At 43.1% G+C, this 25,232-nt stretch overlaps 1 protein-coding gene across 3 annotated transcripts in view; it reads left to right on the top strand.

Annotated features, from left to right (window-relative positions):
• The window catches only part of LOC106589004 (zinc finger transcription factor Trps1), a 211,392-nt gene that overhangs the window by 59,363 nt on the left and 126,797 nt on the right, over positions 1 to 25,232 (top strand). For all 3 annotated transcript variants that reach the window (XM_014178623.3, XM_014178625.3, XM_014178624.3), the window contains exons 4-5: positions 7,443 to 8,656; positions 20,610 to 21,279. In XM_014178623.3, the coding sequence (XP_014034098.2) occupies positions 7,443 to 8,656; positions 20,610 to 21,279 (1,884 nt within the window). The remainder of the gene's footprint in view (positions 1 to 7,442; positions 8,657 to 20,609; positions 21,280 to 25,232) is intronic.

Raw genomic sequence — 25,232 nt, 5'->3', positions numbered from 1 at the left:
TTTCCTCAAAACATAACGATGGTCAGTATGGCCAAACAGTTCTATTTTAGTTTCATCAGACCAGAGGACATTTCTCCAAAAAGTATGATCTTTGTCCCCATGTGCAGTTGCAAACCGGAGTCTGGCTTTTTTATGGCGGTTTTGCAGCAGTGGCTTCTACCTTGCTGAGCAGCCTTTCAGGTTATGTCGATATAGGACTCGTTTTACTGTGGATATAGATACTTTTGTACCTGTTACCTCCAGCATCTTCACAAGGTCCATTGCTGTTGTTCTGGGATTGATTTGCACTTTTCGCACCAAAGTACGTTCAGGAAGGATGCAGCCGTCATACCTTCCTGAACGGTATGACGGCTGCGTGGTCCCATGGTGTTTATACTTGCGTACTATTGTTTGTACAGATGAACGTGGTACCTTCAGGCGTTTGGAAATTGCTCCCAAGGATGAACCAGACTTGTGGAGGTCTACAATTGTTTTTCTGAGGTCTTGGCTGATTTCTTTAGATTTTCCCATGATGTCAAGCAAAGAGGCACTGAGTTTGATGGTAGGCCTTGAAATACAGCCACAGGTACACCTCCAATTGACTAAAATGATGTCAATTAGCCTATCAGAAGCTTCTAAAGTCATGACATGATTTTCTGGAATTTTCCAAGCTGTTTAAAGGCATAGTCAACTTAGTGTATGTAAACTTCTGACCCACTGGAATTGTGATACAGTGAATTATAAGTGAAATAATCTGTCTGTAAACAATTGTTGGAAAAATTACTTTTGTCCTACACAAAGTAGTTGTCCTAACTGACTTGCCAAAACTACAGTTTGTTAACAAGAAATTTGTGGAGTGGTTGAAAAACAGGTTTTAATTGCTCCAACCTAAGTGTATGTAAACTTCCGACTTCAACTGCACATCCCAACCTGAAACATTATGTTCATGGACTACACGTCCAAAAAAATAACTATTTTATGACCCTCCATTTTGTAATAGCGCATTGTGGGCAGTCTGAGCTAATGTTTTTTGACCAAGAGAATAAATTGCTATGTTACTCACTGTTTTTAGTTGAGCTTATTTGTAAAATGATGTGTACTTCTTAGCTAATTTAATATTTTAGTATTGACCAGGAATGATTTATAAATATGGTTTTAGGATGGATTATTCCTATAAATCTATGAGTTATTAAATTGATGATGCGTAACTCTTCAAAATATAGCTACATCCATCTTATTTGTATTTGTTAGTTATTTGTTGTTTTGAAAGCTTTTCTCATCATTTTTGTGTGTGATTTATTTTATTGGCGTACACAGGTTAATTTGTAAAGTGGCACAACCATTTAGCGGTTTCCTTGTGTACAGAAATAAACATTTATATTGTATTAAGGAAATGCCTGCCAAACATATATTGCACACATGGACCTTACAGTGTGTGCACTGTTTGGGAGTCTTAATATACATATGATCTAATAACCCCAAAAGAAAAGGGCTGTACGTGACTCGGAGCTATTACCAGCCTCTGGTTGAAATGATTTCTTAGCAATCTTTGTCTCTCTATCAGTATCAATTGGATGTCTCCGGGTTCAAATATTGTCATTATAAAAATAAAAAAAATATAATACAATCATAAACACTGTTCTGCTTTCATCCCCTAGTGGGAATTTTCCATGCAGTAACATCGAAGGCTGCTCATTTCTCATTACCCAATGAAAAGGGAGAAAAGATTGTAGGGAAGGGAGAGGGAGCCAGTGAAAACAGGGAACTCGATTTATTTTAAATGAGGGGTAATGAACAGATGTCAGAGCCATTTATCTGCACAGCTTTCGCTGCATGCGGTTTCTCCCTCAACTTCAACAATGTCATGTTTACAATTCGAGTGGTGCATTTAACTCTAGTGTTCCTTGTAAATGAGGTGAGTTTGTCCCGGGGTCTGGGCCTCTTAATGCCATATCATACAGCAGGCAGGGCCATTTGGCCTTTTAGCCCACCACAGATTGTAATTAGGCTACCTCTAATGTTGTTTTCCTCCTTGAAATATTCAGACTGTCTCAGACTAAGTGGGCTGATGTGTTGGTATGGCTGTCACCTTTTTTCTCTCTCTCTAATGGTCACGTTATGTTTGTGTGTGTGTGTGTGTGTGTGTGTGTGTGTGTGTGTGTGTGTGTGTGTGTGTGTGTGTGTGTGTGTGTGTGTGTGTGTGTGTGTGTGTGTGTGTGTGTGTGTGTGTGTGTGTGTGTGTGTGTGTGTGTGTGTGGGGGGGGGGGGGGAGTGTTTGTATGTATATGTGTCTGTGAGAAGAAAATCCCGGTGAATACCTGACCAGACAGACCTTTTGCATATTGTTATTTTTGTGGGATGCGTACCATTCCACACCCAAGTCAATGTTATGGGTGAACGTTTATTTTTAGCCTACTGCACATGTTCACAAAGGTACACTCTGAGAGAGCCTGCGGATATCACTTTATCATTTTTAAATATTATATTATAATCTTGTGATGCTGCTCTGGTCCAATGACACTTTGCAGTCTCTGGACTCTGGAGACATTGTCGAGGCACAGTAAGACTTTTACCCACTGATCTCCGAGTAGATAGTCTTACTGCGTTCAGAAGACAGAGAAGAACAGACTTTATAGGACTGTAGTAGTACTTCATAGGACTGTAGTAGTACTTCATAGTACTGTTGCAAGATTGCAACAAACAAAGTACAGTCAATTATGTAATTTATGACAATCCCTCACGTAAGACAAGCTCCAATTTTCCCCACTTAAAATCCCCAAACTGTGTTAAAATACTAAATGTTTTATACATTTATATTTCATTCCATCGTAGACATCTTCTGGTATTTCATTGTATTTATTTTATTGCTAATACGTCAGAGGACATTTGGCTTGACTGAGTAGACCAGTCATACAGTGAGGGAAAAAGGTATTTGATCCCATGCTGATTTTGTATGTTTGCCCACTGACAAAGAAATGATCAGTCTATAATTTTAATGGTAGGTTTATTTGAACAGTGAGAGACAGAATAACAACAACAAAAATCCAGAAAAACGCATGTCAAAAATGTTATAAATTGATTTGCATTTTATTGGGGGAAATAAATATTTGACCCCCTCTCAATCAGAAAGATTTCTCGCTCCCAGGTGTCTTTTATACAGGTAATGAGCTGAGATTAGGAGCACACTCTTAAAGGGAGTGCTCCTAATCTCAGTTTGTTACCTGTATAAAAGACACCTGTCCACAGAAGCAATCAATCAATCAGATTCCAAACTCTCCACCATGGCCAAGACCAAAGAGCTCTCCAAGGACGTCAGGGACAAGATTGTAGACCTACACAAGGCTGGAATGGGCTACAAGACCATCGCCAAGCAGCTTGGTGAGAAGGTGACAACAGTTGGTGCGATTATTCGCAAATGGAAGAAACACAAAAGAACTGTCAATCTCCCTCGGGTTGAGTTGCAATGATCATGAGAACGGTGAGGAATCAGCCCAGAACTACACGGGAGAATCTTGTCAATGATCTAAAGGCAGCTGGGATCATAGTCACCAAGAAAACAATTGGTAACACACTACGCCGTGAAGGACTGAAGTCCTGCAGCGCCCGCAAGGTCCCCCTGCTCAAGAAAGCACATATACATGCCCGTCTGAAGTTGGCCAATGAACATCTGAATGATTCAGAGGACAACTGGGTGAAAGTGTTGTGTTCAGATGAGACCAAAATGGAGCTCTTTGGCATCAACTCAACTCGCCGTGTTTGGAGGAGGAGGAATGCTGCCTATGACCCCAAGAACACCATCCCCACCGTCAAACATGGAGGTGGAAACATTATGCTTTGGGGGTGTTTTTCTGCTAAGGGGACAGGACAACTTCACCGCATCAAAGGGAAGATGGACGGGGCCATGTACCGTCAAATCTTGGGTGAGAACCTCCTTCCCTCAGCCAGGGCATTGAAAATGGGTCGTGGATGGGTATTCCAGCATGACAATGACCCAAAACACCCGGCCAAGGCAACAAAGGAGTGGCTCAAGAAGAAGCACATTAATACATCTAGACGTTCCGCTAGCGGAACACCTGCTCCAATATCCAATGATAGGCGTGGCGCGAATTACAAATTCCTCAAAAATACAAAAACTTCAATTTTTCAAACATATGACTATTTTACAGCATTTTAAAGACAAGACTCTCCTTTATCTAACCACACTGTCCGATTTCAAAAAGGCTTTACAGCGAAAGCAAAACATTAGATTATGTCAGCAGAGTACCCAGCCAGAAATAATCAGACACCCATTTTTCAAGCTAGCATATAATGTCACAAAAAACAAAACCACAGCTAAATGCAGCACTAACCTTTGATGATCTTCATCAGATGACACGCCTAGGACATTATGTTATACAATACATGCATGTTTTGTTCAATCAAGTTCATATTTATATCAAAAACCAGCTTTTTACATTCGCATGTGACGTTCAGAACTAGCATTCCCACCGAACACTTCCGGTGAATTTACTAAATTACTCACGATAAACGTTCACAAAAAACATAACAATTATTTTAAGAATTATAGATACAGAACTCCTTTGTGCAATCAAGGTGTCTGATTTTAAAATAGCTTTTCGGTGAAAGCACATTTTGCAATATTCTGAGTAGATAGCCCAGCCATCACGGCTAGCTATTTTGACACCCACCAAGTTTAGCCCTGACCAAACTCCGATTTACTATTAGAAAAGTTTGATTACCTTTGGTGTTCTTCGTCAGAATGCACTCCCAGGACTGCTACTTCAATAACAAATGTTGGTTTGGTTCAAAATAATCCATTGTTATATCCAAATAGCGGCGTTTTGTTTGTGCGTTCAAGACACTATCCGAAGTGTAAATAAGGGTCACGCGCACGACGCATTTCGTGACCAAAAAAATCTAAATATTCCATTACCGTACTTCGAAGCATGTCAACCGCTGTTTAAAATACATTTTTATGCCATTTTTCTCGTAAAAAAGCGATAATATTCCGACCGGGAGTGGTGGTTTTCGTTCAAAGATAAAACATGGAGTCGACTCGTGCACGAGCCTGAGTCTCATAGTACTGTGACCGGCCACTATCCAAACGCGCTACTGTTTTTCAGTCAGGGCCTGCAAAGCCACGATTCAGCTTTTTGCCGCCTTCTGAGAGCCCATGGGAGCCGTAGGAAGTGTCACGTAACAGCAGAGATCCCCTGTTTTGGATAGAGATAATCAAGAAGGCCAAGAAATGGTCAGACAGGGTACTTCCTCTACAGAATCTTTTCAGGTTTCGCCTGCCAAATGAGTTCTGTTATACTCACAGACACCATTCAAACAGTTTTAGAAACTTTGGAGTGTTTTCTATCCAAAGCTAATAATTATATGCATATTCTAGTTTCTGGGCAGGAGTAATAATCAGATTAAATCGGGTAAGTTTTTTATCCGGCCGTGAAAATACTGCCCCCTAGCCATAACAGGTTAAGGTCATGGAGTGGCCTAGCCTGTCTCCAGACCTCAATCCCATAGAAAATCTGTGGAGGGAGCTGATGGTTCGAGTTGCCAAACGTCAGCCTCGAAACCTTAATGACTTGGAGAAGGTCTGCAAAGAGTGGGACAAAATCCCTCCTGAGATGTGTGCAAACCTGGTGGCCAACTACAAGAAACGTCTGACCTCTGTGATTGCCAACAGGTTTTGCCACCAAGTACTAAGTCATGTTTTGCAGAGGGGTCAAATACTTATTTCCCTCATTAAAATGCAAATCAATTCATAACATTTTTGACATGCGTTTTTCTGGATTTTTTTGTTGTTATTCTGTCTCTCACTGTTCAAATAAACCTACCATTAAAATGATAGACTGATTATTTCTTTGTCAGTGGGCAAACGTACAAAATCAGCAGGGGATCAAATACTTTTTTCCCTCACTGTATAATAAATGGTCTATTAAGCTAATCTCTTCAGGCAGTTTTAGGAGCGACCCACTCTGTTTCAGTCATTTTATTTTGATTTATTTTACTTAACCTTCATTTAACTAGGCAAGTCAGTTAAGAACACATTTTATTTACCAAAAGGCCTTCTGCGGGGACGGGGGCTGGGATTAAAAGTCATTTCTCATCGTCTAGAAAATGACACCAGGCTGCTTTAACGACACGCCAGGATCAAGACCTCCCTCTTACACACACTGGATAACCTTCCCATTATAGAACGTCTCTGGCTCCGGGATATTTCACACAGCAACACTTATGTTTCCGATTTGAGCCATTTGTTGGAGCCATTTGTTGGAGGTCAAGGTGCGTAGGTTGTTGAAATTCAGGGAACATGTTCGATTGCAAGGTTGGTTTGGTTTTGTTGTGCTTACTAGACAACAACCTTGACTGCTGGATCCCTGCCAGGCACTCGATGTTCACACTTGCACAAGCATCGAAAATACTTGGAAATAGAGATTGGATTTGTTGTGTATTATTAGGGATCAGGTGTTTCTTTAGTAGTATTCTGATATAAACCCCTTTGTTCTATCACACTGCTTCTGGTTGACTGCATTGTCAACTTGATCATCAAAACGATCTCAAGTTTGCCATTTCTCTTCTTCAATAACACGAGGGAATTCATATTTGATCATGTCTAATAGACATTGTTATACAGCATGTATTACCATATAAAGCAGCTGCTCTTACCCCAGGTGTTCTAGATTGTTCTATCAGCTGTTCTTGCCCCAGGTGTTCTAGTTTGATCTATCAGCTGCTCTTACCCCAGGTGTTCTAGTTTGATCTATCAGCTGCTCTTACCCCAGGTGTTCTAGTTTGATCTATCAGCTGCTCTTACCCCAGGTGTTCTAGTTTGATCTATCAGCTGCTCTTACCCCAGGTGTTCTAGTTTGATCTATCAGCTGCTCTTACTCCAGATGTTCTAGATTGTTCTATCAGCTGTTCTTACCCTAGGTGTTCTAGTTTGATCCCTAACATCTCCTTATCTGCTCAATTCAATTCATCCCAAAAACCATTCTAAACGGAGCTATACCTCTGTAGATATAGATAATAGATTATATACATCATAAGCTTTAACTTTTCTTTCCTGGTATCATGGCCTTATCGTGTAGCTTATTGTCTGGGTGCGTGATGTCATTAGGTTTTTTTTTCAGTGCCTGTGTGACTGACTCACACATGTATCTGTTTTTATTCAAATATATATATATATATATGTATTTGCACACAAGAAGAAATAGAAAACAATATGATCAGAATTAAAAGACAAATTAAAATCGCGTGGAGTTCTTCCAAATATTTATTGCAATAAATAAAGAGTAGATTATTTATTTATTTTTTACACATTGTTACAAATAACAATTTACAAATAACACAAAAGAAAACATAAGATAAAAGTAAATCAGGGGAAGAAAGAAAATAAATTCAAGTGAAATGCATAATCAACATGAGTTACAGAAGTTTCTTTCCTCATTGTGCTCCAGGTGACGTTGGGAGATACCTTCATCGGCATCGGGAGGAAGACTCCGGACTGTCAGGGAAACACCAAGTACTTCCGCTGCAAGTTCTGTAACTTCACCTACATGGGAAGCTCCTCAGTGGAGCTGGAGCAACACTTCCTTTCTGCCCACCCCAACAAGATGAAGTCCCAGCCCCCGCCGCTGCCAAACGACGACAAGCCCTCGGACAGGAAGGGGAACTATGTGACACGGGGTGGTGGCGTGGAGGGGGCGGAATTGGGAAAGTGGGAGGACCGGGTGGCGGTCCGTGCTGAGGACGACTCGGTGGCTGGCTACTCCGTCCCCATCCACGCCACGGACTCGCCGGGCTGGACGGGGTCTGACGGTGGGGCCACAGACTCACCTGGCTGGACGGGGGCCGATGGCAGGGCCACAGACTCGCCTGGCTGTACGGGGTCCGACGGCGGCGCCACAGCGGTGGCCTATTACCGGTGTAAGTACTGCAGCTTCAGCTGTGAGTCGCCCAGCTCACAACGCCTCCTGGAGCATTATGAGAAGAGACACAGACAGCCTGGAGGAGAAAGAGGGGGGACCAGGGAGGGCAGCCCAGCCAAGAGGGAGCGAAGGAGCAGCAAATCCAGGGACGGAGAGAGAGACCCCCACAGCCGGAGGAAAGACAAGACAGGAACGAGTGGCTCGATGGGCGCAACGGATCCGGAGATGGTGGTAACCAGCTACAACTGCCAGTTCTGTGACTTCCGCTACTCCATGAACCACGGGCCTGAGGTTATTGTGGTGGCGCCTCTGCTCCGCCACTACCAGCAGGCCCACAGCATCCACAAATGCACCATCAAGCACTGCCCGTTCTGCCCGCGTGGCCTCTGCAGCCCCGAGAAGCACCTGGGGGAGATCTCCTACCCGTTTGCTTGTAGGAAGAGCGCATGCTCCCACTGCGCCCTCCTTTTCCTCCAGCTGTCCCCCCAGGGCAGCTCCCCAACTCCCAGGCCCAGCGTCACCCACCTGTGTGACCAGTGTCCCTACGCCACCAGCGACATCGACCTGCTTCTGCTGCACTACGACAGCACCCATGCCACCCACGGCGTGCTGGAGGTCAAGCCCGAACAGGAGGGAGCTGAGACGGGGAGGTACTCTGCCCCCAAGGGCCCTCACGGGGAGCACTCATGCACCAAGTGCCATTTCATCACAGATGTGGAGGAGGAGATCTTTCGTCACTACAGGTGAGTAGGGGGGGTTGAGTTGAGTTGGAGTTAGAATGTTATTAGAAAGGCAAAATATAATACATGTGCAGACTTCTTGGAACTCCTTGGAACTCCTTGGAACTCCTTGGAACTCCTTGGAACTCCTTGAAACTCCTTGAAACTCCTTGGAACTCCTTGGAACTCCTTGGAACTCCTTGAAACTCCTTGAAACTCCTTGGAACTCCTTGGAACTCCTTGGAGCTCAATAGAACTTCTAGGAACTCCTTGTGATGTCCCCTTTTACTCAATGCTCTCTTGTTGCTCACATGTTGTAGTTAGTCGGCCGGTCGAGAAGGTAAAGGTTTGGAAAAATACATTCTTTAGGACCGTTCTTCTTATCTTCTTAACCATAGAACATACAGTAAGCGCACCATTTTGATATATGCAGACACTGGTATGGTGCTCGATATAATGAATATGAGGTTGACAAGTGACACAATGGACTTTAAAGGTTTGGTTCAGCTTCCTATTGAAAACCTGATTATTATTGGTAATAATGTTAGTTTAGTATGGTATCATGCATCATGGCTCAGTGCTAGATTCCAGCTAGTGTAAGCATTGTTGACATTGTTCTTAGTTCAATTTAGGGTTATGAGATTATCTGTTTTTGTGACGTTGAATAAGTAAATCCAGTTTTGCTCATAATGAACAACAGACTTGCGCAGTCACACACAGTACGTGCAGTTAATCAACTTTAGGGAATCAATAGTGAAATGTTAAAAGTCAGGTAATTCTGTAACACGTTTGTGATTTTAGATTTAGTCTTGCCTTTGGCAGGTGTGGATCCGTGTGTTTGTGTGCGTGTGTGTTTGTTGTGTGTGTGTATGCATGTGTCTGTGCATGCGTGCATGCCTGCCTGTGTGCGTGTGTGTTTGTCTGAGGACAACTGCCACTGAAGATAACTGCCACTGAAATCAGGAATTGCACTCTATTGCACTTTGTAATGCCTCCACATAAGATATCAATTACATTAAACCAATTACATTCTGTTTCAGCTCAGCCGCCTGTTTAGATTCGGCTGTTTTGGAATGTATTGATATAAGTGAGTCTTGTGCAGTAGCTTGATCCATATGTCCACTTGAAGCCTTTACAGACGCAGTGCCAGAGCGCTGAGAAATCAATAGGTGGGTATAAATGCAACAAACCGTGTCTTCTCGGGATATATTAGATGATTCTACGCTGAGTCAAGGGAAACATATTTATACTGAGTTAGCCAGCAGGTCAGGGGAAACATATTTATACTGAGTTAGCCAGCAGGTCAGGGGAAACATATTTATACTGAGTTAGCCAGCAGGTCAGGGGAAACATATTTATACTGAGTTAGCCAGCAGGTCAGGGGAAACTTATTTATACTGAGTTAGCCAGCAGGTCAGGGGAAACTTATTTATACTGAGTTAGCCAGCAGGTCAGGGGAAACATATTTATACTGAGTTAGCCAGCAGGTCAGGGGAAACTTATTTATACTGAGTTAGCCAGCAGGTCAGGGGAAACTTATTTATACTGAGTTAGCCAGCAGGTCAGGGGAAATGTATAAATACTGAGTTAGCCAGCAGGTCAGGGGAAATGTATTTATACTGAGTTAGCCAGCAGGTCAGGGGAAACATATTTATACTGAGTTAGCCAGCAGGTCAGGGGAAATGTATTTATTCTGAGTTAGCCAGCAGGTCAGGGGAAATGTATAAATACTGAGTTAGCCAGCAGGTCAGGGGAAACTTATTTATACTGAGTTAGCCAGCAGGTCAGGGGAAACTTATTTATACTGAGTTAGCCAGCAGGTCAGGGGAAATGTATAAATACTGAGTTAGCCAGCAGGTCAGGGGAAATGTATTTATACTGAGTTAGCCAGCAGGTCAGGGGAAACATATTTATACTGAGTTAGCCAGCAGGTCAGGGGAAATGTATTTATACTGAGTTAGCCAGCAGGTCAGGGGAAACATATTTATACTGAGTTAGCCAGCAGGTCAGAGGAAATGTATTTATACTGAGTTAGCCAGCAGGTCAGGGGAAATGTATTTATTCTGAGTTAGCCAGAAGGTCAGGGGAAACATATTTATTCTGAGTTAGCCAGAAGGTCAGAGGAAACTTATTTATTCTGAGTTAGCCAGAAGGTCAGAGGAAACTTATTTATTCTGAGTTAGCCAGAAGGTCAGGGGAAACTTATTTATTCTGAGTTAGCCAGAAGGTCAGAGGAAACTTATTTATTCTGAGTTAGCCAGAAGGTCAGAGGAAACATATTTATTCTGAGTTAGCCAGAAGGTCAGAGGAAATGTATTTATTCTGAGTTAGCCAGAAGGTCAGAGGAAACTTATTTATTCTGAGTTAGCCAGAAGGTCAGGGGAAACTTATTTATTCTGAGTTAGCCAGAAGGTCAGGGGAAACATATTTATAAAGCCTGCCCTTTTCTTCTGTTATTAACTTTGAGTTGGGCTTTTTTGACTTATTTAGTAGTCTTTGTAAGGTTGATTAATTCAGTCTCACTGATTAACCTATCACTTGTTGAAGGCTGATTTTCTGCAATGCTTTTAAAATGTTCACCTCTCTAGACAAAGTCCAGCTCAGTCCTCACTGTAGGGGCGAATGGTTGCTAGATCGAATCCCCAAGCTGACAAGGTAAAAATCTGTCGTTCTGCCACTGAACAAGGCAGTTAACCCACTGTTCCTAGACCGTCATTGTAAATAAGAATTTGTTCTTAACTGACTTTCCTAGTTAAATGAATAAAACTAAAACTATGTTTTATCCCTAGCCTGTCCAGCTCAGACCCCCCAGTCCTAGACCATCACTCCGTTGTTTGCTTCTATCTGTACAGTGTACAGGGTTAGGAAAACCCTTCCCCCTCCTCGTCCTCAGGGAGAGAGGCACCGGCAGCCCAGTTACCAGTCGTGCTGGGCCAGAGTTTCCATTTCCTCTGTGATGTCAGGGGGATCTGTCCGTCACACTGGTGGGATTCAGTCCAGTTCACCTTACAGCTCCGCGCCGACCAGACCCTCGTAAAATACCCAGTATTGAGTGCGTTCACTGGTGCATAGCTAAGGGAGTTTCATTTCATAGCGCACAAATTACATCCACTCAATACTTTTACTGACACAGACATTGGGTTTTTAGCCCCAAAAACCTGTTTATTGTAAAAAGAATCAATAAAAGCATTTGAATGTATTTTACAGAGAGTGCAGATACTCCAATCACATACAGTGGTGCCATAGCATCAGTAGTGCCACACCATCAGTGGTGCCATACCATCAGTAGTGCCATACCATCAGTAGTGCCATACCATCAGTAGTGCCATACCATGAGTGGTGCCATAGCATCTTTACTTTACTGACATTATTTTCCACATGGGGACATTTTGTTGCATTGTCATGTACATGTTTAAAATGGCGTTTAAATACAAAACAAATTGACAATACAACTTTCATAACAGTTACATACCAATAAGAATAGACTAGCCTGCTGTCCTTACTGGGTGGATAGGAACATTAGCCCTCGCTATTTAGGAGCGATATCACACTTGGCACAACAAATGATTGTCGAGAGAGAGAAGAGAGGAGAGAGAGGAGAGAGAGAGAAAAGAGAGAGAGAAAAGAGAGAGAGAAGAGAGAGAGAGAGAGAGTCATAATAAGTGAATGTGTTTGTGTCTGGAAGTACTGGACGTAGAGGAGGCTCTGTCTTTATTACTCACCATAACTCCCCTCTAATTAAACCACAGAAAACAACCATTGTGTCTCAGGTTGCACACGTGTCCGTTTATTCTCAGGAAGCTGTCATTGATGTTGTATGTCGAGGAAAAGTTGTTTTATGTTGAAAAAAACTGCGCTATGCTAGCCCGAAGAATAGGTGCTTTGGCTGAGTGTGTGCAAAGTGAGTGATGAAATGAGTGCTGGTGTGTGTTTCTCTGTGTGTCTCTGTATCTCATTTTGTGTATGTGCGTGAGAGTACATGCTAGATTTGACGCATTATCGTGTATGGTAGTGAGTGTCTATGCTCATACATGTTGGGAGTCGGGTGCATATTGTTGGATGCGCTGTCTTGAAAAACCACAGATGTTCAGGACGTTCATTAGAGGCTGGCCTCTTGGCCTGGTGCAGCAGTCTTTTGAGATGTAAACAGTTCAGATAATCAGAGAAGCCTGCAGAGACTAAACACACACACACACACACACACACACACACACACACACACACACACACACACACACACACACACACACACACACACACACACACACACACACACACACACACACACACACATTATACACAAACACAATATATACACACACACACAATGTACACACACAATATACACAAAAACACACACACCATGGTTTTTGTTAGGAAAATGTGGCGCTGGACATTTGACCGGCAGCATTTTAATTTACCGAACATTTGAGAAATTTACTGGACCCCTATGCGTTGGCTGCAGAACCTGATTAGGGTGTCCACCCACGGTGTTCAGAATGACAGAAATCACATGTAGATTGCGGTAATTCCTGTTAACAGAACATGCAAGTCCAGGATTTAACGATGTGCGGTCCTTCTTTCCAAATTCTGATGTTAGTACAGTGGTTCCCACCCTTTTTTCGGTTACTGTACCACCAACTGAGTTCTGAAGTACTGTACCACCAACTGAGTTCTGAAGTACTGTCCCACCGACTGAGTTCTGAAGTACTGTCCCACCGACTGAGTTCTAAAGTACTGTACCACTGACTGAGTTCTGAAGTACTGTACCACCAACTGAGTTCTGAAGTACTGTACCACCGACTGAGTTCTGAAGTACTGTACCACCGACTGAGTTCTGAAGTACTGTACCACCAACTGAGTTCTGAAGTACTGTACCACCAACTGAGTTCTAAAGTACTGTACCACCGACTGAGTTCTGAAGTACTGTACCACCAACTGAGTTCTGAAGTACTGTACTACCAACTGAGTTCTGAAGTACTGTACCACCAACTGAGTTCTAAAGTACTGTACCACCAACTGAGTTCTAAAGTACTGTACCACCGACTGAGTTCTGAAGTACTGTACCACCAACTGAGTTCTGAAGTACTGTACCACCAACTGAGTTCTGAAGTACTGTACCACCGACTGAGTTCTGAAGTACTGTACCACCAACTGAGTTCTAAAGTACTGTACCACCAACTGAGTTCTGAAGTACTGTACCACCGACTGAGTTCTGAAGTACTGTACCACCGACTGAGTTCTGAAGTACTGTACCACCAACTGAGTTCTGAAGTACTGTAACACCGACTGAGTTCTGAAGTACTGTACCACCAACTGAGTTCTAAAGTACTGTACCACCGACTGAGTTCTGAAGTACTGTACCACCAACTGAGTTCTGAAGTACTGTACTACCAACTGAGTTTTGCTCTGCCCGGAGGACCCCTGAAGTACCCCTTCATGTGCATGTTACCAGTAGGTCTATGATCACATGAGTCTTCTGAAGTACTCCCTGTGGACAGACTAAGTAACACAATTGTACCCCTGGTTGGGAACCACTGTGTTAGAATAACTGACCACATTTACTCTTTCTCAGCCAACAAGACAAGTAATGAAAAGCAAAATGACTAGCCTATGTCAATCTACTATCCCCCATAGTAGAAAAGTTGACCTATTCTATTGGTCAGCTCGTCGAGAAAGAAAAAGCCTATTCCAAGCAGACTCTGCGACAGTTGTGGGACGATAGATCCCAAGTTCATACAACCAGTAGGCCTAGGCTACATAAAAAAAACGTTAAAAAGCAATAAGTCTGATGTAACAGATCAGAACATTTAACTTTAAAATGTTGATAAACTATTATTTCTTCACATTATTAGCACAGCAATGTACACAAGGCAGGAGGCTACGGTCGAATGTTCAGTATGCAATTAGCGGGAAAACACTGTTGTCAAAAGCACACTACACATGTGAGCAGTTTCATGTGACAGAGATTAAAATATCTGTAAACAATTTGAAAGAGGGGAGAACTAATATGCAGCAACTAGCATGGGTTGTTAATATGACTAGGATTGTTCCTTTGGCTACTGCACAATGAATTAAAGTTGATATCAAATAATTGCCTCCACTGATATGGTCTGATTTTGGCTAGGCTACTTTGGAGCGAGGTAAGACGTGCCTTATAATATGTAGGTTTCAGACAATTAAGTGTAAAAAAAGTATAAAAAAATAAGTCCTCTCACTATCAACTGCGTTTATTTTCAGCAAACTTAACATGTGTAAATATTTGTATGAACATAACAAGATTCAACAACTGAGACATCAACTGAACAAGTTCCACAGACATGTGACCAACAGAAATGTTATAATGTGTCCCTGAACAAATGGGGGGGGGGGGTCAAAATCAAAAGTAACAGTCAGTATCTGGTGTGGCCACCAGCTGCATTAAGTACTGCAGTGCATCTCCTCCTCATGGACTGCACCAGATTTGCCAGTTCTTGCTGTGAGATCTTACTCCAATCTTCCACCAAGGCAACTGTAAGTTCCCGGACATTTCTGGGGGGAATGGCCCTAGTCTTACCCTCCGATCCAACAGGTCCCAGACGTGCTCAATGGGATTGAGATCCGGGCTCTTGCTGGCCATGGCAGAACACTGTCATTCCTGTTTTGCAGGAAATCACGCACAGAATGAGCAGTATGGCTGGTGGCATTGTCATGCTGGAGGGTCATGTCAGGATGAGCCTGCAGGAAGGGTACCACATGAGGGAGAAGGATGTCTTCCCTGTAACACACAGTGTGAAAATTGCCTGTAATGACAACATGCTCAGTCCGATGATGATGTGACACACCACCCCAGACCATGACGGACCCTCCACCTCCAAATCGATCCCGCTCCAGAGTACAGGCCTCGGTGTAACGCTCATTCATTTGACGATAAACACAAATCCGACCATCACCCCTGGTGAGACAAAACCGCGACTCGTCAGTGAAGAGCACTTTTTGCCAGTCCTGTCTGGTCCAGCGACGGTGGGTTTGTTCCCATAGGCGACTTTGTTGCCGGTGATGTCTGGTGAGGACCTGCCTTACAACAGGCCTACAAGCCCTCAGTCCAGCCTCTCTCAGCCTATTGCAGACAGTCTGAGCACTAATGGAGGGATTGTGCATTCCTGGTGTAACTCAGGCAGTTGTTGGTGCCAACTTGTACCTGTCCTGCAGGTGTGATGTTCGGATGTACCAATCCTGTGCAGGTGTTGTTACATGTGGTCTGACACTGCGAGGACGATCAGCTGTCCATCCTGTCTCCCTGTAGCGCTGTCTTAGGCGTCTCACAGTACAGACATTGCAATTTATTGCCCTGGCCACATCTGCAGTCCTCATGCCTCCTTGCAGCATGCCTAGGGCACGTTCACACAGATGAGCAGGAACCCTGGGCATATTTCTTTTGGTGTTTTTCAGAGTCAGTAGAAAGGCCTCTTTAGTGTCCTACATTTTCATAATTGTGACCTTAATTGCCTACCGTCTGTAAACTGTTAGTGTCTTAACGACCGTTCCACAGGTGCATGTTCATTAATTGTTTATGGTTCATTGAACAAGCATGGGAAACAGTGTTTAAACCCTTTACAATAAAGATCTGTGAAGTTATTTAGATTTTTATGAATTATCTTTGAAAGACATGGTCCTGAAAAAGGGACGTTTCTTTTTTTGCTGAGTTTATGTTTTTAAAAATGCATACTGCCTCCAGCTCATTGCAAAGTGGTGTGTGATGCGCTGATGAAGCCATCCTTCTGTTGCCTATACATTTGCTGTTTGAGATGCTGTAGAAGCAGCTCTCACTCTGTCTGACAGATTTCCCGCTCAAATGCTCTTTATCTGTATGCTGTATGCGTATAATAAGTACACATTCACCAATTTAATTCCACTCAATTATGCAAATTAACCTGTATACTGTTAATCATGACCAGTCAAATGTATTTCCATCGACTGGTATTTCCATCAATGAAGAGGATAATAAACATTAGTTCACATTGGGAATTTTTTCTTCTTTTCCCGGTGCCAATTCTATTTTTAGGCTTTTCTAAAAACAAATATCAGCCAAAAGCTGACTATTACCGGAAACCCTGACCCTGACACTCCAACATTTTTATTTGGTATAAAACAATCAGTGTTGTACAGCGGAATAATTTGTCAGTGGGAAATCCTAGAATGCAACAGCACAAATTCATTCCTTTAGATTGAATTTCCTGTATCCCAAAACAATGACGGTAATTTGTTTCTAAGTTGTTGTTTTTGTTTGTTTTGTTTGCGTTTCAGTTGGAGTTAGGTGTGAGGAAGAAATTCTAAATCGTTTTTTTTGCCTCATAATCAGATTAGTCACAGAGAAGTTCTCTATTCAACAATGTAGTTATTCATAGTGGTCATGTGTGTGTGCGTGTAAGTCTGAAGAGTTGAGGCTATGGATGAATGGCCACACTCCAAGCTCTCTTGTTGATGCTGGTAAAATAAACAGGAGTGGGCAATGCAGTTGTGTTTATTTATTTGGGCACCCATGCATACGTTGGGTGTCTCTATGATGACGTGGCTACATCAACAGGAAATGAAAGCAGTGTGTTTCTGCTGGGATGATTCATTGTGTTTCTGTGGAAAACCCAACTGCTTATTTAGCTGAAGTTTTCATGTGTATCATAATGATTGGTCAATTTGATATATGATGATTGGAGGTTGGAGAATGCATGTGAGATGGCGTGAGACAGTGAGATTCATCCAATTTAAATAATATTATTGATTGAACTTGTAACTTTTTGATTGAAAAAACAACTTCATAGATTTTTTTTATCAGAGTATCATCAGGAAGTGGGGACTAGGGCTGGCATATTCTGCTTCCTCTATGAGGTTTGCTTTTTCTCCAAACAGTGTTAGCCATGGGATCATAAGAAAAAACACTGAGGTCTACATCAGCAAGCCATGACACCCACCATCTCAGATTGTTCTGAAATCATTTATGTAGTTAGAAACAGACAAGATTAGCATTCCTGGAACATTGTTTTGTTGAAGTGTAATTTGATCTCTGAGAAATTAAGCTAATTGATTGAACCCAAATTGGCCATTTTAATTTATTGGATTCATATAATATTCAAAAAATATAGTACCCAAAATCTGATTTGGACCAAACTTTGTTCTGATATTGATTAAGCCATGAGGAATCCAAAGAAATTGTTAAGAGCCACCTACAGACCCCCCACACCCCACTGCCCATGCCAATCCCACCCCAACAACGAGTATATAGTATCACTTCTCTATGTCTGACAAGTATTATGGAACTGTGGCTTTGAGTATTGTTTCTTTATCCTATGTAATGTATTCCCAGTGAATTTGGTGATGCTTTTTTCCCCCCTGTCCAGATAAATTAGTAATTGAAGTTGTTTGGTTTATGTCCCATCCTACATCCTGATATGACCAGGTTCTGACCACTAGATGGTGCTGTTCTGTTTTTTTTTTTTATTTTTTTTTGACGTTAAATGGATAGTTTTTTGTATTTTTTTATTTCACCTTTATTTAACCAGGTAGGCAAGTTGAGAACAAGTTCTCATTTACAATTGCGACCTGGCCAAGATAAAGCAAAGCAGTTCGACAACATACAAAAACACAGAGTTACACATGGAGTAAAACAACATACAATCAATGATGCAGTAGAAGAAAAAAAAAAAAGACTATATACAATGAGAGCAAATGATGTGAGATAAGGGAGGTAAAGGCAAAAAAATGCCATGGTGGCAAAGTAAATAAAGTATAGCAAGAAAAACACTGGAATGGTAGATTTGTAGTTTGAAGAAAGTTCAAAGTTAAAATATAAATGATATGGTGCAAAGGAGCAAAATAAATAAAATAAATAAATACAGTAGGGGAAGAGGTAGTAGTTTGGGCTAAATTATAGATGGGCTATGTACAGGTGCAGTGATCTGTGAGCTGCTCTGACAGCTGGTGCTTAAAGCTAGTGAGGGAGATAAGTGTTTCCAGTTTCAGAGATTTTTGTAGTTCGTTCCAGTCATTGGCAGCAGAGAACTGGAAGGAGAGACGACCAAAGGAGGAGTTGGCTTTAGGGGTGACCAGAGAGATATACCTGCTGGAGCGCGTGCTACAGGTGGGTGCTGCTATGGTGACCAGTGAGCGGAGATAAGGGGGGACTTTACCTAGCAGGGTCTTGTAGATGACCTGGAGCCAATGTGTTTTGCGACGATTATGAAGCGAAGGCCAGCCAACGAGAGCGTACAGGTCGCAGTGGTGGGTAGTATATGGGGCTTTGGTGACAAAACGGATGGCACTGTGATAGACTGCATCCAGCTTGTTGAGTAGGGTATTGGAGGCTATTTTGTAAATGACATCGCCGAAGTCGAGGATTGGTAGGATGGTCAGTTTTACGAGGGTATGTTTGGCAGCATGAGTGAAGGATGCTTTGTTGCGAAATAGGAAGCCAATTCAAGATTTCACTTTGGATTGGAGATGATTGATGTGAGTCTGGAAGGAGAGTTTACAGTCTAACCAGACACCTAGGTATTTGTAGTTGTCCACAAATTCTAAGTTAGAACCGTCCAGAGAAGTGATGCTGGACAGGCGGGCAGGTGCAGGCAGCGATCGGTTGAAGAGCATGCATTTAGTTTTACTTGTGTTTAGGAGCAGTTGGAGACCACGGAAGGAGAGTTGAATGGCATTGAAGCTCGTCTGGAGGGTTGTTAACACAGTGTCCAAAGAAGGGCCAGAAGTATACAGAATGGTGTCGTCTGCGTAGAGGTGGATCAGAGATTCACCAGCAGCAAGAGCGACATCATTGATGTATACAGAGAAAAGAGTTGGCCCAAGAATTGAACCCTGTGGTACCCCCATAGAGACTGCCAGAGGTCCAGACAGTAGGCCCTCCGATTTGACACACTGGACTCTGTCAGAGAAGTAGTTGGTGAACCAGGCGACGCAATCGTTTGAGAAACCAAGGCTACTGAGTCTGCCGATGAGGATGTGGTGATTAACAGAGTCAAAAGCTTTGGCCAGGTCAGTTAAAGGGATAGTCTTTCAAATGCTAACTTTTTAACATTTGTGGCACAAATCCAATGCAAGTCAATGGTACCTATATTAGCATTTCACACTTCATATCCTTATCACCTATAAGAAACATAATTGAGTTACACAATAAGTGTTTCGATACTTTAGGATGACAAAAGCATGGATTGCTCTCATACCTTGTCCATAGACTGCTTACGCATGGATTGCTCTCATACCTTGTATATAGACCGCTTACAGGGTAAGGAAACCAATTTGTAATTTTGTAATTTGGGTGAACTATCCCTTTAATATAAAAAGCAAAAACAAAAAATGGAACAGCACCATCTAGTGGTCAGAACCTGGTAATATCAGGATGTCGGACAGGACCTAAACCTAACAACTTCAATGACTAATTTCTCTGAACAGGGGAAGAAAAAAATAACATGACCAAATTCGCTGGGAATACATTACATAGGATGAAGAAACAATACTCAGAGCCGCAGCGCCGTACTACTTGTCAGACAAATAGAACTGATACTGTATACTTGTTGTTGGGGTGGTTTGTGTCAAAATCCTTGTTCTTGTGCTTTTCGAGGTGGAAGGACCCTATATTGTAGCTTTAGCTGAGCCTTTTACAATATCTTCAGTTGATTAGGTCTGTATACTTACAGTCATGTTGTGCAGAGCTGTGGAGTAGTGGTAACTCCCTGGGATCAATAAAGCACTTTGAGATTCTTTATGTAATGAATAGCGCTATAAAAGTTTTAAAAAGTATTATTTTTATTATTAAATAAAGCGGAAAAACCCTGAGTATATATAAAACAGAATAATATCTACAGTGTTGACCAAGCCGGTATTAATTTCCCAACGATGTTGTCTCCCACTCTTTCCCTCTACCTGTCGATGCATGCTTTCTCTTTGTTAAGACTGTCCCTCTTTTATTAACCCTTTGATTGTCTGCTCCGTGTAGGAGAGTCCACGGCTGTTGTCGGTGCCGCCACTGCAGCTTCACCGCCTCCGACACCTTGTCACTGCTGGATCACTTCAACACGGCCCACTGCAAAGAGACCTCCGCCTCCTCCTCCCATCCCTCCGCTTCCTTCGTCACCACCAACGGCTACTCCGCCACAACCCCCTCCACCCTCAGCATCAAGGAGGAGAGCAAGGGCGACCTCAAGCTCTACAGTCTGGTTCCCCCAGAGAGCCGTGCCGCTGAGGCAGGGCCCGGGGCCGAAGGGGTGAAGAGCGAGGCCCTGGACGAGAAGGAGGCCCAGGGGTCCAAGGGCTGGATGGAGGCCAGAGAGGCCCAGGTCCAAGCTCATGCAGCAGGCCTTGTGTGGGTGCCTAAGGAGCGGGCCGGGGACATCCTGAGGGGTAGTCCGGCCCAGTTCCCCCAGGGCGCCCTGAGTCTACTCAACGCCGTGGCTGCCTCCCAGGAGCACCACCACCAGCAGCAGAAGGGGGGTTCGGCGGTGCTCAGGGACTCCCCAGGCCTGGTATTCAGTCTGGGGGGGGTCGACACCAAGGCCTTCCTTCCAGGACAGACTCCCGGTGGGGCCGACAAACCTGGGCATCTGGCGCAACAGTACTCCTCACCCACCGATGGCAAGGCCAAGGAGGAGTCCCAGTCACTCTTACGGGTAAGACAACTCTCCACTCTCTCCCCTTCCTCACCCTCTCTCCTGTCTTGTTTCTTCAATCCACTACCCATCTCTATTCATGAAAAAACAGCCTGTTTTGGACTACATTGTCCTGTGTTTTAATGGCCTACTGGAGGTCCCTGCAGTGCAGAGAGAGGACCAAGGTGGCGGCCATTTTGAAGCCACCCCCCCGAATGATGAATGGTGGAACTCAGAGTTGTGCCATACCAGAGATCCTCTATTATGTTCTCATCCCTCACATCCCTAATGTCTCGCTCTAGTCTCCCACCATGTTTATCAATCTCCCAAAGCTGACTTTTGTCTCCCTGTACACTGTCCTCTGCTCAGCCCTAATGAGGTAAGACCGAGCCAGCAGAACAGCAGGAAGAACCGCCTCTGGTTAGTTCACCCTCTCTCTCTCTCTCTCTCTCTCTGAGCTCCGACCGGTCTAATTGAGATATTGTTTCCAGCCACCCTGAGACTTGCAGACACACCAATCTCTCTCACACGCACACACACACACACACAGCACAGACATTTTGTATTGAATGTCTCGCAGTTTCATTTGGCTTTGGAGTTAATGTCCATCCGTTCTGGTGATGCCGACGGGTCTTTGGCTCCTTATGGGCATTTGACTCCCAGGCTGTCAATCAGCGGACATCAACACATACTTAACAACACAGCGGCCATCTTTAAGGACTCCCCCTTCACAATGACTTGGAGACTTGAGAAAACGTTGAGTCATCATCCTTCAACTCACAGACTGTGAGAGAGATCACACAGATTAGCAGCTGTATCTGGCGTGTGTGTGTGTGTGTGTGTGTGTGTGTGTGTGTGTGTGTGTGTGTGTGTGTGTGTGTGTGTGTGTGTGTGTGTGTGTGTGTGTGTGTGTGTGTGTGTGTGTGTCTGTGTGTGTGTGTGTGTGTGCGCGTGCGTGTTTGCGTGCGTTTGTGTGTGTGCATATGTGTTCTGTGTTTATACAGTACACACCTCCTGGAGATTTACTGCTAACTCAGAGGCTTCAGAATCGGGATATTTGCCACAAAATGCCAACTGGCCCCATTCAGTCATTCTTAATGAGTTTTTAAATATCTAGAAAACGGTGTTTAAAGTCAGAGATAAGACTGGTGGCTCAGGCTATTTTTGGGGCTTGTCTGTAGTCCTAAAGGTGTGGAGAGAACAGACTGCCTTAGAATTCACCATTAGTAGAAAACAAGTGCCTCACAAAGGGGCCTTTTATGAAATTTCATGCAAAGTCTTCACCAGCACTGCCATCTGACATTGAACTAGAATTGGGTTCCGTTTGAAATATCTTCTCCACAAGGTCAGGCAATTGTATATATTTCAGTGTGGACATGTTCTGTATATTTTATGTCTTCTCGAAGCCAGAGTATGTGAGAGGAACTGGAGCGAAGCGAGGAGCGGTGCGTACCCAATTTGACTGGAGCGCGGAGCGAGATTCACAAAGGCTGGAGCTTCGGCCATCTCGCCTGCTCCAATTTTGCTCCAGTAGTGTTCCAGTAGCGCTCACTTCAGGACCTCAGGGCATGCCCGGCCCAGCAAGCATCTGTAGTCTACTTGTGTGCTGCTATAGCCCCTTGCTTTAGCTACTGTCATGGAGTTCACTAAATATTTCCATAAAGAAACTGATAAAACACACAGCTGCTAAATCAGGGTGACTTACAAAGATGAGAACCAAGAGAGGGAGTGTGGTGATGTAGTGTCCACAACTAAAGAATCATTGTGGAATCTGAAAAGACACATATCCCCACGTATTTTTATAAACAAAAATCAGATCTCTTAGAAGTTTCATTCATTTTTGTTTTATTATCTATACAATAGGCCATAATTGATTTTGGCCCAATTGGCCTGGCTTATTCCCATGTTCAAGGAACTTTCTGATTTTATTGGGTTATTTTGCCTTAAAAGCTTTAGGCCTATCTATAGAAAAATGTAAAAACAACTCTGCATGTCTGCCCAGCCTGGCAAGAGTGGCCTAAAGGGTGTTTAGCATCCCCAGTGGCTCTGCAAGTGTGGAGAGGATATTCCCCACTGCTGGCCGCCTCTCCAGACACCATCACATGAGCCTGAAGCCACCATCGCATGAGCCTGAAGCCACAGACTGGACAAACTCGTGTTTCTAAAAATGTATTTAAAGGCACTAATAAGTCATTTTTTATTTCATTTGTATTTCATTCTAAGTAGGCTAAGTCACAGCCTGTATGCACAATTTATAGACTATAATGATTTAATACAAAGAAATGTTGTTTAAATGCTGAGGGCCTAATGTCCCTGACTCCCTACCAGCCTAGTGTGTCACATTCACAATGTGTTTCTTTGTAGGCTATAGTCTTGAAATAATTGAAATCATATAGCCTTCTTAGACTCCCTGTCTGTCTCCTGACCTATTTAAAGAGTTTATATGCTGTTTCATATGACATGTAGCCTATTTAAAATGGTGAGCTTCTTACATTCACCTTTTCATGTTTATTCAAATACTTTTCATTCAAATCATATGATTTGGTTTCAGTACGAAATGGTTGGTCCAAGTGGTCACAACAATAGATGGATTGTTGGTTAAATAGAGTGGAGTGAGTTTGTAGCAGCATTTTCATCCACTCAACTCCTGGTGCGTTTACTTTGAGCTGGACTGGACAGAGGGAGGATGTGGCGGCGGGTTATCCCACAAAGCTCTGGCATCATTTCCTGCTCCCATCTGCTGTGCTTCACCCACGTTTCAATCAACCTCAATGACACAGAACATTGAGAAACGGTTTGCTACCCGTGGGGACCACAGCACTTCCTGCGAGCTCTCCATCCAGAATGCATCATTGTCTGATATTTAAAAAAAGCACATTTTGTCTCTCAACACCAGAACTGGACTGTGTGGATATGAATAATGTGCTTTTGTGTGTTTTTCAGTCTCTCTTAGTCTATCTTGGCTGTCTTTGGCATTTTCTTTTTCTTTGTTGTCTTTCTGGATAGTTCTGGTTTGGGGAGACATTAGCAGCCCGGGCTGCGTTGGCAGACGCCGGGCTCGGGTGTGGCAAGGTTGTGCAGCGTGGTTAAGTCATTATCTAAGGCGTGTCGACGCAGTGTGTGAAAGGATCAGGGCGGGGGTGGAGATTAGACCATAACCTTAAGGAAATGTTGAATAATAATTTTTCGTGACAGCTCAGGCTTAAAGGGACTCAGAAGGGCTCTGAGGTTTCTAGCATTGATCGACAATATTATTTGAGTTACCATGACTTAGTTTATGAGTCATCGATCACCTAGAATTTTTACATGGGGCAAGGCAAAGTAAAGGAAGGCTTTTTTTAAAGCATAAGAACCAGGTTTGTACTCAGGCTCACAAAGTTTAATACTCTCCTTTCTCAAATTCCCTTCGTATTCTCAGGTTTTAATCCGTGACTCAACGTTAGTTACAGATGACAGATTTTATTTGGGGGAGATACGTCATGAGAGTGAAGAGGAGGAGGGATTTTAATTGGCGAAAAAGTGTTTCGCGTTTTTTTTTCAAAAGCCACATCAACACCACAATTAATACTTACATGATTGCATTTCCAATTACATCATTCATTGCCATAAATTATAACTGCATCACTATGACATCAATACTTTTATCACTAATCTGGATAATTTATCCCAGTTGCCTTTCCTCTTTGACTAGCTGGACCACAATGACAATTAAACTCTGGTGGCCTTTTAGATGTGTAAAGCTTATTACAAGCTCTACACAGACGCAAGATTCGGAGCGTTGCAATGGCGTTTTTTTCGTCACAAAAGGGCTGCTCCTTGTGATACGCTCTAGCATTTTACATACTTTTTTACTACCTGGAAAATTGAGCCAATCCGTATCATTCCTGCCGCAGCCGTGGGGGCAGTGTGTTGCTTGGTTCCTTGGTCTGATCTATAGGCTATATAGGCTATTCAACAAAGTAGCCTATTTTGCA

Source organism: Salmo salar, chromosome 27, assembly GCF_965601325.2.
Source record: "Salmo salar chromosome 27, fSalSal1, whole genome shotgun sequence".
In the NCBI taxonomy this organism is placed as follows: domain Eukaryota; kingdom Metazoa; phylum Chordata; class Actinopteri; order Salmoniformes; family Salmonidae; genus Salmo; species Salmo salar.
This window is presented reverse-complemented; position numbering and strand designations above follow the sequence as displayed.